Below are 14535 nucleotides of genomic sequence, written 5' to 3'. Positions count from 1 at the left end.
CACCCTCACAGGGAAGGATTTCTTTAGTATATTAATCCTCCAGGCTCATTCCTTGTACATCATGGTTTATTACAGGTGGATTTACCTGTATGAAGTTCAGACATCATGAGTTAAAGTTTTGGTGGACAAAGGAGAAAGCAAAGTCCTAATTGTAGTCAATACCATCATACTGGGAGGGGACCCTTGGGAGATGCATCCACCATGGTAAATTCATGGCCCATTTGAATGGGAAACTTCTTCCCTGGTGTTAAATCTAGTGAGAGTTGAGAATGTGGAGCAGCACACGAGCAGGTGATCTGGGTGGTGGTTTCTTCCCATCTCAGATTCAACAGAGGAAGGTGAGATTCAGCTCTGGAATACATCTGACCAACTCTGCACTCAGGAGAGGGGGAGAAAACCCTCTGTGTCTCCTGCAGGCAGCTGGCTAGAACTCTTGAAGCATGTGATTTAATCAAGATCATTGTCTTGATGCAGAACCACAAATGTCAGGAGGACACGGGAGGGCTGTCCAGGGCTGCTTTGCTCTTCACGGTGCCGAGACGGGGCACTCACAGACTGCAGGGCCACAGGCAAACACCACAACCTTTCAGCCCAAGCCCTGCATGTTCCAGGCTGTGGAATCTCCCCCAGAAGCTTGTTCTTTTTCTGAAACATACCTCATGTTATTTTTAATATTCCAGTGGTGAGCAGGCCTCTCTTTGTTTCCTTATTGGTGTCTGTTGCTGGCACGCTTTCCTGGGATGTGCTGTTGAACTGTCTGGCAGGTTAGGAAATGTGGGACCAAACATCATCCATGATGGAAAAGGGACTTTCTTCCATGAGTCTGGTGTCCTCAAGGATGCAAGGATGTCACCTTGATCTATCCAGTTCCATCTAGCCCCATATCCCAGTGAAGATAAAATGGGGGCATATCTGGTACTTCATAGAATCACAGAATGGTTTGGGTTGGACGGGATCTTAAAGCTCAGTTCGTTCCACTCCCCGACCATGGGCAGGGACACCTTCCACTAGACCAGGTTGCTCCAAGCCCTGTCCAGCCAAGCTTTGAACACTTGCAGGTGTGGGGCAGCCACAACTTCCCTGACAAGCTGATACTTGCTCTATGTGCTCATGGCATATAGTGATTTCCAGCTCAGGGAAAAAAGACTTAAATATTTAAAGTCTCTGAACTTGGCCGGATGGCAGCTGTGGGCATGTCTCCTTGGCTTGGTCAGTTGTAGTAACCCCTAGAAGAGAAGTGATGAGAAACTGCGGGGCAAATCCGTGCCAGGGGAGAAGGATGAGAGTCGCAGAAGCGTAGCAGGAGCTGGAAGAGCAAATGCAGTCTCTTGCCTGCCTGATGAAGAGTTTGCATGGTCTGGAGTGGGAACTGGGCTGATGGTGAATTCAGGGTGGCTGCAAGGAGAGCTGGGGAGCTCAGATGCAAGGCAGGAGTCATTTCACACCAGGGAGGGAGGCAGCAAGGGCAGACAGAGGCAGGAGAGACAGTCAGTGAGGAAACTGGAAGTGTGCTCACTTCTTCGGTGATCTGTGATGCCTTAAACAAAATTTAGAAGGTGAAGGGGAGGGGAAAGAAAATTATCTGAAGAAACAAAGGACTTCAGCCTGATAACACTAACAGCAGATTGGAGTCTGAAGTAAGCCTCCATCCAGGCCCTGAACACCGAGGCCTGCGGGTTAAGAGGATAATGTACAAGCTGTGTTGTTGAATACGGTTTAAATTAACATTAATCTTCTGGCAATCAGCCTTTGCTGCTACTCAGAGCCGCTTTGCAGGAGTGTGTGGTAACCTCTAATGGTTGCTTTCCAGCACAGTGCTTGATTGGGGGTAAGGAGAGATTGATTTCCTTCCCTTCGTGTGCTCTCCCTTTATTCCTACGCTTTTAGCAAAGGGCTGTGGGCATTGGGGGCACTTTTGAGCACTCATGGGATGAGACTTCAGCAAGAAAAGCACAGGCAGCAGGGCACTGCCAGGAGAAGCTGGTGGCAGTGCCTACTGCTGTGGCATTGGCTGCGGAGAAAGGGTCTTGCTTTGGGAAAGTGCTTGAGGCTCCATTCTGATGGGATGTGATGGGGTGAAAGGGAGATGATCATAGAATCACGGAGTGGTTTGGGTTGGAAGGGACATTTGAAGGTCATTTAGTCCAATTCCCTGCCATGAGCAGGGACACCTTCCACTAGACCAGGTTGCCCAGAACCCCATCCAACCTGGCCCTGAACATTTCCATGGATGGGGCAGCCACAGCTTCTCTGGGCAACCTTGCCAGGGCCTCCCCACCCTCACAGGGAAGAATTCCTTCCCAATATTCCATCTAACCCTACCCTCTGTCAGTGGAAAGCCATTTGCCCTTCTTCTGTCCCTCCAGACCCTTGTCCAAAGTCCCTCTCCAGCTCTCTTGGAGCCCCTTTAGGCACTGGAAGGGGCTTCAAGGTGTCCCTGGAGCCTTCTCTTCTTCAGGTGAACACCCCCAGCTCTCCCAACCTGGCTCCAGAGCAGAGGGGCTCCAGCCCTCGGAGCATCTTTATGGCCTCCTCTTGACGCCCTTCTGGTGCTGAGTGGCCCCAGAGCTGGATGCAGTGCTCCAGGGTACTGATGGTCCTGCTCGGAGCATTTCAGTGTTCAAGGGCCACGACTGGTCCTTCTGAGATCTCTGCATGCTTGTGACCTGCTTGGCAGAGCAGGGAGGATGGTCACCTCGATCCTGCCAGTCCTCAAGCAAGGTAGGAGGGGAGAGGTTTTTAGCAGCCCAGGAGAAAGGATGTTGTTACTGTGGGGATGACTCCTGCAATTCAGGGTTTCCAGTCTGCCTTCTGTGTGAGAGCCCGGGCATCCTACGAACCCAGGAGCAGCACTGGGTGTACGTACCCTCTGCCAGAGCTTGGAGCAGCAAATACAGAACAGAATAAAGCTGCTACTGCAAGGCAGCCCGTGGGGTTTGGAAGAGCAGTGGGAACACGAGGGAGCTGGTGGACTTGGGTCATGTTCCAGCTGATGGAGCCCAAGCTGTGCTGAGGCATCAGCACTGGTGGTGGGTATGAGACACTCTGTTATGATGTGCTGGTGTGAGACACTGCTGGCAGCCACCCCTGGGTCTCACCATGCAGAGGTACCCTGGGCTGTGTCTGTGTTAGGAGGGGATTTATGTTTTGAAGTATATTTTGAACAGTGTTGCTGCGTTTTCACTCAAAATGTAATGAAAACTAAATTGGTGTTTGCTTTATTTTAAAGGACTGATGCTGGAATGAAATGCATATTGTGTTTCAGCTTAGAGGGAGGTGCAGTGGACAATAATTCCAGCAGGTAGCTTGAAAAAAGAGATGATTACCTCCACTATTCAGAGATTCTGGCCCAACTACAGCTGCAGGAGACTTAATGCTGCTGAATAATTCTGCGGTTTCTGATAGAAATCCTTTCTCTCTCCTCCCCACCCCTCATTTTTTCAAGGACCAAGATAAAAACAAGCCGCTGTCTACTCTGGCCAACCTGGCCATCACCATCACGGACGTGCAGGACATGGACCCCATCTTCATCAACCTGCCCTACAGCACCAACATCTACGAGAACTCACCTCCGGTAAGGGCTGTGCTTCGCTCTGACGGGCAGGACCGCGGGGTTTCTTTCTGAAGCAACGTGTTTCCAGCCAGCTCCAAAACATTCTGCCTTTTATTTTAAAAAAAAGGGAGCCTAAGCCAGGGGGTTTAGGAAGGCTGAACCCTAAGTCAAATATTTTCCTGAGCTTTTTTTTCTTAAATTTTACAAAGGCTGTTCTTAGCAGCCGGTCACCCCGTTCCCTCCCCACAGTCTATCTGCATGCCATTTCCAATAGAGAACTTGAAGGAAAATTTAAACGCTCCTGAAATGAGGCAGTTTTGAAAATGCCAGAATCATCAGCCATTTCAGCACTTTGAGTCTTTTCCCCCAGGTTTTGCCAAATTGATCCAATCATTTTAGTTCTTCCGAAACTCGGTTTGTCAGCAAACTCACTGTTTGTGGAAAAGCGTCTCCCAGTCTCTAAATACAGCAGGGATGGGGGTTTTCCCCCCCCCCCCCACCACTACAGCAGACATCAGGGCCTTGGGAGTTGTTTGCTCTGCTCCCAGCAAGGGTGCCCAGGGCCTTCAGTCCAAGCACCAGCCCTCCCCAGTAGCATCCACCTTCCCAAGGCACAGCTGTGCATCCCATTGCTTTGCATATAGGGAAATATTTTTGTGTGTGGATGGAAAAACCTTCTGTCTTAAACAGCGGCATGGTGTGTGCCCATACCACGTGTGCATCCCATAACAACTCTGGGATCCCAAATGCCTGATGGCTCAGTTCACACAGCGGAAGAGGGAATTCCTTTTTATTCACTTTGAGCAAAGCCCTGACATGGAGAGTGCTGGATCAATAGGGCTGAGTCCTGCTGTCCCAAATCCTGTGGTCAGACAGCACATTACCCATCCGCTGGCTAAGAGATGGCCAAAAAATGGCTTATTCATGAATTACTTGCACAAAGTGAAAGTTTTGCTGAGATTAGGGTGTATTTTTGGTGTGGGCAGAGTGAGCTGCAGGGAAGTAAAAAAACCCACAATTTAGATCAACCTTAACTAGGAGGAAAAAAAGCCTTAGATGGAATGAAAGAAATGGAAGATCCACGAGTATAAAAAATTGTAGACCGCATCACCTTCATGGAGGGTGACCTGGTATCCAGGAAAGGGCATCTCCTTCAAATAATAATGTATTTTAAGGCTCAAAGATCTCTTTGTGTTGATGCACTGACATGTTTTTTCCCGGAATATACAATGTTTGCAGTAGGGAAAGCAGCAAATAACCACAGTGTAACCCTGATACAGGAAATGAAGGAAGGAGTGCTCACCAGGCAGCACTTTTCAGGCGGGTTTAGAGATTTTAATTTCTCTTGGCAACGTGCAATGAGGTGTCCAAGATGGATAGGTGACACCAGAGACACGGTGAAGAGGAAGGTTGCAAAACATGAGGGCTGCTTTGAGTGGTTTGGACCCCAAGTCCCAGCCTTCCTGGGAGAAATTCCGCTGCTGAAACAAGGGTGTGGGGTTTAACACAGAGTCATTTAGGCTGGAAAAGACCTCAAAGATCATCAAGTCCAAATGTTAACTATGTGCAATTTTTGTCTCCCTGTGGAAGTCCCATCAGCTCTGCCTCGCCCCCTCCAAGAGAGCATGGAGTGAGAGAACATCTTGGTTATCAAAATGATAACAATAAATTTGGATGAGGAGCCTGTCCTTGGTCAGTGGCTGTCCAAAACCAGGCCTACAGGTCAAGCCAACAGGCTGCAGTGCATTTTTGAGTGATGTTTACCCTGACATTGGACTCAGCAGGTCAAAATGTGCACGACCTCTTCTGTCTCAGCCCCAGCTGTACAGAGCAGGGCCTCACTGCTGCTCCACCCGCTCGCTCCCCGTCTCTCTTGCCTCTCTTTTTATCTGTGGTGCACAGCATTTCTGTGTTCCTCTATCAATGTATCAGGCGAGAATACCTCATCTAAAGTGTATACATTACCTAATAAAATCCTTCTTATTTGGGATTATTGCATCAAATTTTAATTTCCTCACTCGAGTAACAGCATGTCAGCCGGCCCGGCAGTGAAGAGTCGATAGAAGGTGAAAAGAGTGGATAAACTGCAGCAAATTACCGCAAACAGATCTCTATCAACCCTTTGACTGGAATTGACTGGAATTAAGAAGTGAGAAATGGGATTTTTTTTGCCGTGGCAGCTTTCTGAAGCGCTCCCTGCCCCCCCTCCTCCTGCTGCAACGCTGGGCTGTGCTTCGCCTTTCAAGTCCCTAATCCTGTAAGAGAAGAAGAAGAAGAAAAAGGGGTGGAGGGGCACGAGAGGGGAGAGAACTGCCGTTGTAGCTCTTATTTTTCTCAGGCCGGGATCTGGAAGCATAATTTAGAAGCATTTTGGGCAGGTGCTTATTCTGACACTGAGAATAAAGCAATTTCTTATCGGGCAAAGGAAGAGGACACGGCGGGGAGAGACTCTGCTGTCCCTGGAGGTGTTGTATCTTCTTTCTTGATGTTGTTTATCATCCCAGCATGGCTCAGACATCTCTCCCAGGGCACCTGAGTGCACCAAAGCTGCCTGCAGCTATGGCAAAGCTTGGTGGCGTGTTTTTCATCCTCAGAGTGTTTTTTGGGTGTCTGTCCTCACAGCGTCTGTGCACCGGTTGATGCTGAACGTCACTGAAAGGCTTGTCAAGCCCCGGAACAGGTTACCCAGGGAAGTGGTGGAGTCACCATGCCTGGAGGGATTTAAAAGACATGTGGATGTGGCACCTGGGGACATGGTTTAGTGGTGGCCTTGGCAGTGCTGGGGGAACAGCTGGACTCAATGATCTCAGAGGGCTTTTTCAACTTAAAGGGTTCTGTGATTCCATGTCCTCCAGACAAGTTGATGGGGTTGGAGGAGAGGGGCCATTTCCCCTTGCAGAGGAGCTGTTGCTCTGATGAGCCCCCACTTTTGGACCTCAGCTGGGGCACGGTCCAGGCAGCACCACAACTTCACTTTAGGGGAGAGAGAGGAGAAATCCACTCCCTTGAAGACAACCTGAGGCTGAAGACAGCCTATGAACACGTGCTTCATCCCACGGGGAGCCACGTGAAGGTGAGAGTGGGGGCAGATCCTGTTGGCACTTGATCCCAAGCCCAGCAGTTGTATTCCCTCACGATAGGATGGTACAGCTATGTGTCAGATATCATTAAAACAGTTTTAATTCTTCAGCACCATCCTCCTCCTCCTCAGAAACTCCTTGGGTTGAAGAAATAATGTAGAATCGGTGCTATTTTTGCCCTAGAGTCTCAATAGCTCCGAGTTAATTCTTTCTTACAATATTTCCAGCCCATCAGTGTGAACACTTTATTAAAAGCTCAGGGTTTTATTAAAAAAGGATTGATTTACTCCTGCCCCTCTTCAAAAAACCCTCAGATTTTGTTTGGATAATGTGCCACTCTTTATTTTCTTTGCCTTTTTTTTAAGCATAGGCTTTCCCAGATTATTACTTTTATAAACCTTCTTCCTCCTTCCCTAGAGGGAGAGGGTTATTCTGCTCTCTCTCTACCACCAGCTGAACCCTCTCCCTGCAGCCACTGTTGTCTGCAGTAGGGAGGTGAGTTGTGACTTGTTTTAAGAAAAGTCAGGAATATTTGGGACTTTCTGGGGAGCTGCAGGTTCATGCCAAAAATACCTGAGGGCAGAGCTGTTGGCACTGGAAGTCAACCTGGGGTTTCTGTGAGTAAGTAGAAGACACCAAGACATGGACAGTGAAAGGAATAGTGATGTGGTCTGATAGGATTTTGGAGGAGAAATTGGGAATTGTTGACGTGGTTTGTTAGGGGACGATCTTTGCCATCGTGGTATGGCTGAGATGAGGGATTTGGTTTGTTTGGGCTGTTTTCCCACTTCCAACCTCTCCTCTCTGGGTAGTTATTTCTGCTGGTGTGGTGGGCAAAGCACTTCGTGGCTATCACAGGTACCAAGTACTGAGTGTAGCCTTTGTATAGCACCACGTTTTGCATCACATCCTCTCACTCCAACCCATGCTGAGTGGGAATACTTCCTCACCACGAAGGCAGTAATTGCCACCAGCGACACAGATAAACATTGTGCCTGCCCTGGGACACTTGTCCAGCCCCTTCCCCAGAAGGATCCAGATTGCTCCTAAACACTGTGGGTGCTCAGGGAGGGATCATCTATCCCCAGGAGCTGGCATCTGCCAGTCTTGTGGATATTGGAAGAGTCTTGTGAAAGACCTGTCAGGATTGATGGAAACCAGGTGGGATGTGAAGAGGTGCCCAGATCCCCACCCTTGCTGTGGTTCCAGGAAATAGCATCCCTGAACAGCAGGGAGGTCAGCCCCACTCTAACACGTGTTTCTTGGTCACTGGTGAAGTGTTGCTCATCTCCAGGAGGAGCTGGTGAAAAGGCTTGTGGGGAAGGAGGAGAAACACAGGGCTGTGAGGAGAACGTCAAGCGCCACCAGCATGATAGTCATCATCACAAGCTTACCAAGGACAGGATGAACCTCAGCGTGGCCTCTCGTAGCCCTCATTCCTGGGATCAAATGTCTGGATAATTTCTTCCCTATGGGCATCTCTGTGGCACACGCTGCTGAGATATCTGAATGAGATTCCCCCTCCACCCCTCCCAAACTTTCCCTGCTGCCACATCCACGCTCATCCTTTTATCTCTCCCAACAGCCCTTCTTCCCCTTGGCTCCTGCAGGAGGGGCCTCTCCCGCAGATAAGGCAGCCCATTGCTATTCCCTAGCCATGGCAGGAGCCCTGCCCTCTCCTGCAGCTGCCTTCCTCTGCAGCGTGCACAGCAGGACACAATTCCCATTCCATGCTGCTCCTGAGCTGTCTGACAGGTGAAGAGCGAGCTGTCAGACAGACCCAGTGCCTTCACCCACTGCCCTTCCATGGAGGAACTCCTGGTTTGCCAAGGAGTGAACGGAGCTCAGATCTGCCCTGTGGAGATGGGAGATTAAAGCTTGGATGAAGTTTAATTCTGCTGAATATGATTATAATATATAATACAATATAGGCTATATAATACAATAGTACACAATAGAATACAGGCTATATAATATATATAGTAATATATAATACAATACATAATTTATAATTCAGTAATATATATTATATATATTATACTCTATATATATAGTATAAATTATAATACAAACAAGAGAAAGGTGAGACAGAGCACACTGGATTGCATTGCCCTTTTTTTCATCTCTATTTTGACCTGCCCTCCTTTCCACATCCCCTGTTCTGCCTTCCCACCTGCTCTTTTCCCACTTCTCTTGTGCTTTTTATCTGTCCGTGCTCCTTTGGAAAGCACAGTTATTGTCAGTGATTTAGAGGCTCTCCGGGTGGCTGCTGAGCCTCACCAGCCAAGCGCTGCTCAGAGGCTGGTGACCTGGGATTTATGGCTAATGTTCTCAGTTAATAACATGGATTTACTTAAGGACTCTGTTGGAATGCCCTCAGAGATCAGGGAATGGGCAGCCTGCCTGGCCCTGGGAGCCTGCTTTATGGCCAGTAGTGGCATTGAGCCCACAGGGGCACGAACCTGGAAGCCAGGGAAGACGGTGAGTCCCTGTTTTCCACTGGTGATGTTTCTGCCACAGCTTTCCCTTTGGCCTTCAGCTGATGGATTGAGGGGCAAACACGGGGCTGCCGACCCGCTCTGCTCCCTCGTTACACATGCAAACACCTCTGCTGACATTTCCTTTGGGGGGGGGGAGGGGAATTAAAAAATTTGCTGCTTTCCCCACTGTTAATAAGCCAGTGAAAACAAGAACAGCTGAGTTGTAAATTTTTTCACACTCCATTAATTACGGGCGCGTGCGTGTGTTGGTATTCACAGGGGCTCACTGCACTGCGGCGGGGGAAGTTGACTTATGGAGTTGACATAAGCGGTGTGGTATTTTTATTTCAAGAGCTAAATAAGAATTTTGGGTCACTTTTATGCTCTTTGTTCCATTTTGGGGACTCTCAGATCTTTCCGCTGGGCTATAGAAACAGTCTGTCCCACAGGATGGAGGATGAGTGGGTGAGCTGGCAGCTGCAGAACCTCCTACCTGTGGGCAATTCCTGGTTCTCAGCATGTGCCCAACGCTCCTCCTCCTTCTCCTCCTTGAAGGTGTCAGTGAAAATCTCTGCAGCTCAGTTATGCAGTTGGCCAGTGTGAGCATCCCGTGCTGCCTGGGGTGCCTCATTTGAAGAATACAGGGAGAAAGGGACAGGTTGAAATTGGGAAGCCAGTGGTAGATAAAACTGTTGTAGTGACCAGTGCTGAAGGTTGTGATGAGAGGGAATTGTTGCCTTTGGTTCTTGAGGGACTGCAGAGTGAAAATCCTTGTGGCAGAGGAGCATGTGCTGTTGCCTACCAGCTGTGAAGCTGTGAGGAGGCTTGTGCTGCACCTTCAGTTCCTCCTTCCTCTCCTTCCTCAAGCACTGGTAGCTGTGCTTACCACACTGACCCTGCTTCAGATGTGACCCTGCTCCTCTGAGCAGGGGATGAGCAGCACAGGGATGGAGCCTGGTGGTGCCCTCTCCAGTCCCTGCATACACTTCCCCTGGTACAGTGCAGCTCACCCTGCTCAGGGGGTTTGGTTAGAGGGTGTGTTCCCCTGGTCATACCCTCAGCATTCCCAGCTCCATCCTGGGATGGGTTAGCAAAGTTCTGCAGCTCACACGCAAGTGATGGGTGGTGAGCCTGAACTGCCCCACGAGGCGGGTGGTGGGACTTTTCCTTGTCCTAGGACAGGTTATCCAAAGCACTGGCCTCTGGGTTTCCCTTTCCTCACACGGGGCACCAGATCTGGGTTTCCCTTTCCCCATCCACGACGTGGGGGAGCCCAGCTCTAGTTCCTTCTCCGTCTGAAGAACCATTTCCGACGTCTTGTGGGACGGGGAAGGGGAACTCCAGAAACAGGGTTTTTCAGGCCCCGAGCCTGGAGGGGAGAGGTGCCCTCCCCTCCCCCCACCACCCACGTGGCTCCATGGCAGGCACAGAGACAGCACACCGGGCGTGGAGAGGAGGCAAGAGAGAGTTTATTGTTGGGAAGGGGTTTATAAGGCTTTTAGGAGGGTCAAAGGGGAACCAATCACAAGTTCAGGGTCACACAAAAGAAACCATCAGGTAAGGGGTCAACAGCCAATAGGAAGGGGTTAAACAAAGGACCAATGGGACACCTCAGGACACCTTTCCCAGGACATTCCTGCATGGGAGATAACAGTTGCTGTGGGGGGGTGTTGGGAAGAAGAAACACGTGTTTGCAAAGGGACCACAAAGAGCCATTTTAAGACATGTTTAAACAAGTTTCTCATCAGATATAGTGCTACACTGGCCCGCGGTAACAGGGGCAGTGCCTTGTCAGGGCGCCCTGGCAGCCTCAGCAGTGCTGTCTGGGTTGGCTGTGACACCTGTCCCCTGTCCCTCCCCAGGGCACCACCGTGCGGATGATCACGGCGATCGACCAGGACAAGGGCCGTCCCCGCGGCATCGGATACACCATCGTCTCGGGTGAGTCCTGGGGGACACGGCGGGCAGCCCAGCAGGGATGGAGGAGCTAACCCCGCAATAAGGCACATCCCGTACCTGAGAAATCATGGAATCCTAGGTTGGAAGGGACCTTAAAGATCCTCTCGTTGCAACGCCCCTGCCATGGCCAGGGACACCTTCCATAGGCGAGGTTGCTCAAGGCAAATTTGACAATATGTCGTGTTGAAACCTTTCGTTCCTAACGATGAGCTACAAGCAGCTCAGCTTCACAGAGGAGATTTTGTGTTCAGGGAGAGAGTGGTACTGTTTACGGACTGAATGGCTCCTGGTGGTTTCTGGGGTGTTTCCCAAAAGTTTCAGAAGCTGGGGTGCAAGTGCTGGACCCATAAGGGTGCAGAGCTGGAGAACGAAGCTTAATTAAAATGATGGTGGGTTTTTCCTTCTGACGGGCACATGGATTGATCCTGCCTTTGCAGACTGGCTCTGAAGGCCGGGAACTCTTCCCAGGGTGGGTGAATGGATTACTGCAACTGCATGGGTCCTCATGGATCCCCATGGATGATCCTCACTTGGCAGTGCTTGGTTCCTTTGGCTCCATAGCTTGGGGACCTCTGCTGATAGCAACCGAGCCAGAAGCAGGGCAATCCAGGCAGGCATTTCGAGATAAAACATAGCTGCTGTAAGGAGAGGCCAGTTTTTGGGGTAGGATGTGACTCATTTAAGATGCCTTGAGATCAGCGATCTCTGCCACACCCAAGGCAGACTTTGATGCTCATTGGGCTGCTCTCACACACTGCTTTGATGAGGACAGGCAGACTACTCAGGGTAACCCAGGCATGAGGGACCAGCTTGGTGGGTCTGGGTTATAATCCTGTTCCTGGCATTGCTTTTGAGGGGGTTCTTCCCAGCAAGAAATGGCAGCAGTGCCTCCCCTCCCTGCTGTGCCACATGCTTGGGTGCTGGCTGGCAGCTCCTCTGAGCTACACGTGTGGAAATAATTTTCCAGTCTCTGTTCCTTAAAGCCCAACCATTTCAAACCCTCTTTAATCAACCTCAGGGGTCAAGGTGATTTCACTCTGACTTTCAAGTCCACTGATCCTGGCTGCAAGTGCCCATGTTGGTCTGCCTTTGAAGATGCAAGGATTATTTATTCCTCTAATTCCCTCTGCAATTTACTCGAGAGATTCTCCCAGATTGTGGGTATCAACTGGCCAAAGTGCAGCAGGGGCTTTCTTTTGGCTGATACAGGATCTTTTTCACTGGAGACAGGACTGAAACATCAGTCTAATTCAGAGGCTGCTGAATTGTGGTGGGAATGGTAAAATAGCCTGGCCATCCTGGATGGGCAGTGGGGTAGTGGCAGGGAACCAGGATGCTCTGGGATCCGGGTGACAGTGCAATGTGGAGAGACATGCAGGCAGATCACTGCAAACAGCCTTGAGTCTGCTTGTGTATGCCAGGAGTTCAGTCCCTGCCCCCAGTTCTGCCTGGTGGGGGGCAGCTCTTGAATGGGAGAATCAGGCAGAACATATCAAAGAGTGATTAAACTACTCTGCACTATTATGTTTTTTTCCCAAACATGGGAATTGCAGAGTGTTATCCTAACTGACCAGGAGTCCTTCTCCTGTCAGCTCCAGGGTCTTGTGGAGTAGGGGTGGTGGGAAGGATGAGCCTGTGGATGGACCTGAGGGTCCAGACACGGGACTGGCATCTAATGCACTTCCAAAATCCTGCTCACCCAAGGCAGGCCATTTTTTTTGGCAGGCAGGTAAAGCCTAATTAATTTCTCATTATCCTCAATCATGATGGTAAAGGTCAGCGAGCATTTTTGCGCCTGAGCTGGAAAATTTTTATGGCAATTCTGAAAAAAAACCAAACAAGAAAACCCCCCTAACATATGGGAATGGGGAAGCAAATTAAATTAGAAACTAACCATAAGCAAAAGTGAAAGTGGCCAGTGGAGGTAGTAATTATACCTGGCTCCTCAGCTCCCTCCCAAGAGGGGAGGTGGCAGTGATGCTGCTCCCATTTCCCTGCAGGGAAGGATGATGCCTTTCCCTGTCTCTCCCAAGTTTTTGGGCACAGGGTTGGCATCTAGCTGGTCTGATTTTACCTTTTGGGCTTGAATGTACAGCAGTGAGAGAGCTGAGAAGCAAACCCGGCCATTTATCATTCCTTCGGTGTTAGTATCTAAAGCTTTGGTATGATTTGGAGGTGGGGTATAAAAATTAATTTGGAATTGCCGCTGTCCTATCTGTTTCCATCCCTTGGGATGTACTGCAGCAGCTCTTATTTATACAGCCATCTCCAGCGCAAGGTCCTCTCGTGACAGGAACATAATAAAACTAAAAGATTAACCATAACCACATAAAATAAGACTTGAGATCTAACTTTATGCCGCCAGCTTACAAAGCTGTTAAGGCTGAAGTGCTGGAGGAGCACTGGTCTAGCTGTGTCCTGGCTTTGGCTAGTTGTCCTCTTGGGCACGTGAGCCTGCCTGGATGCGCTGGGAATAATTTCCATACCTAATAGAGAAAAGCCATTCAATTGTTTCTCCCCTTTCCTTCCCATAAGAGTGTTTCAACCACAGGAAAATGTACTTTTTTGCCTCACACTTTACAAGGAGTGGGCTCACCACCTTGGAAAAGGCCAGTTGAAGAAGACATCCAAATTAAAACCTCTCAGTTCATGCCCCTCGTGACAACGGGCTGATCAGTGCCAGTGCTCCCATCGCTCTGAGGGGCGTTCCTGCTGCTTTTCCCATGGGTGCAGGCAGCCCATGGCCGGAGCCCTGTGAAAGCCCTCCCTCCCCAGCTGCTTTGACAGGTTGGAGATGCTCAGCCGCTGAGGTCAGGACTCTGTTTGAAGGACAGATAATTAATCCAGCAAAGTAATCCACAGTTCCTTTTTGGCAGATTTATGGAGATAGCCTCTGTACCGGGGACTCTGCCTCATCATCTTTCATTTCCCAGGCAAAGCGAGTGACTTGTTGTATAACACGACCTGTTCTAGATAAGACTTTTCATTTAGGGGAACTCTCCGGGCTAACGGAGATTGATTTTCCCGGTGGAAGCCGGAGGGCCCTGGTGCTCTCGGCAGGTTCAGCCCTGCAGTCGGCACTGTGTTTTCACGTTTGCTGCCGCTGCACATCGCCTGGGGCACGGGGAATCCTCTGGCTCTCCAAAGGAAGAATTTTTATCGTGAGTTAAACAGCAATTTAATTAATAGGCAGAAGGAGACTCTGGCCCGCGAGCTTTTATTAGGAAATCGCGTTGTCTCACATGTAGCTCTCTCGTGGTAAACTTTGGGCTTCATTGATTTCCAGGATAGCATGAGGATGTGAAGGTGACCTGTGCTGCTTGTGCGGGCACTGAGGGGTTAACCCAGGGGAAAGGGTCCCGAATGTCAGTCTCTGCCTACCTGACACATTTCAGGTGTGGTGATGGATGGGCAATGGGGGATTGCACAAGGGCAATCCATACGTCCTTCCTGGGGCTTAGAA

At 49.8% G+C, this 14535-nt stretch overlaps 1 protein-coding gene across 1 annotated transcript in view; it reads left to right on the top strand.

Annotated features, from left to right (window-relative positions):
* CDH23 (cadherin related 23) overlaps positions 1-14535 on the top strand; it is a 195356-nt gene that overhangs the window by 85722 nt on the left and 95099 nt on the right. The window contains exons 8-9 of the mRNA XM_027720948.2: positions 3446-3574; positions 10976-11054. Of these exons, the coding sequence (XP_027576749.2) occupies positions 3446-3574; positions 10976-11054 (208 nt within the window). The remainder of the gene's footprint in view (positions 1-3445; positions 3575-10975; positions 11055-14535) is intronic.

This window comes from Pipra filicauda, unplaced genomic scaffold (assembly GCF_003945595.2).
Source record: "Pipra filicauda isolate LSUMZ 115617 unplaced genomic scaffold, ASM394559v2 scaffold246_size1145428_pilon, whole genome shotgun sequence".
In the NCBI taxonomy this organism is placed as follows: Eukaryota; Metazoa; Chordata; class Aves; order Passeriformes; family Pipridae; genus Pipra; species Pipra filicauda.
The sequence above is the reverse complement of the archived record's forward strand: the minus strand, read 5'-3'. Positions and strand labels throughout refer to the sequence as shown.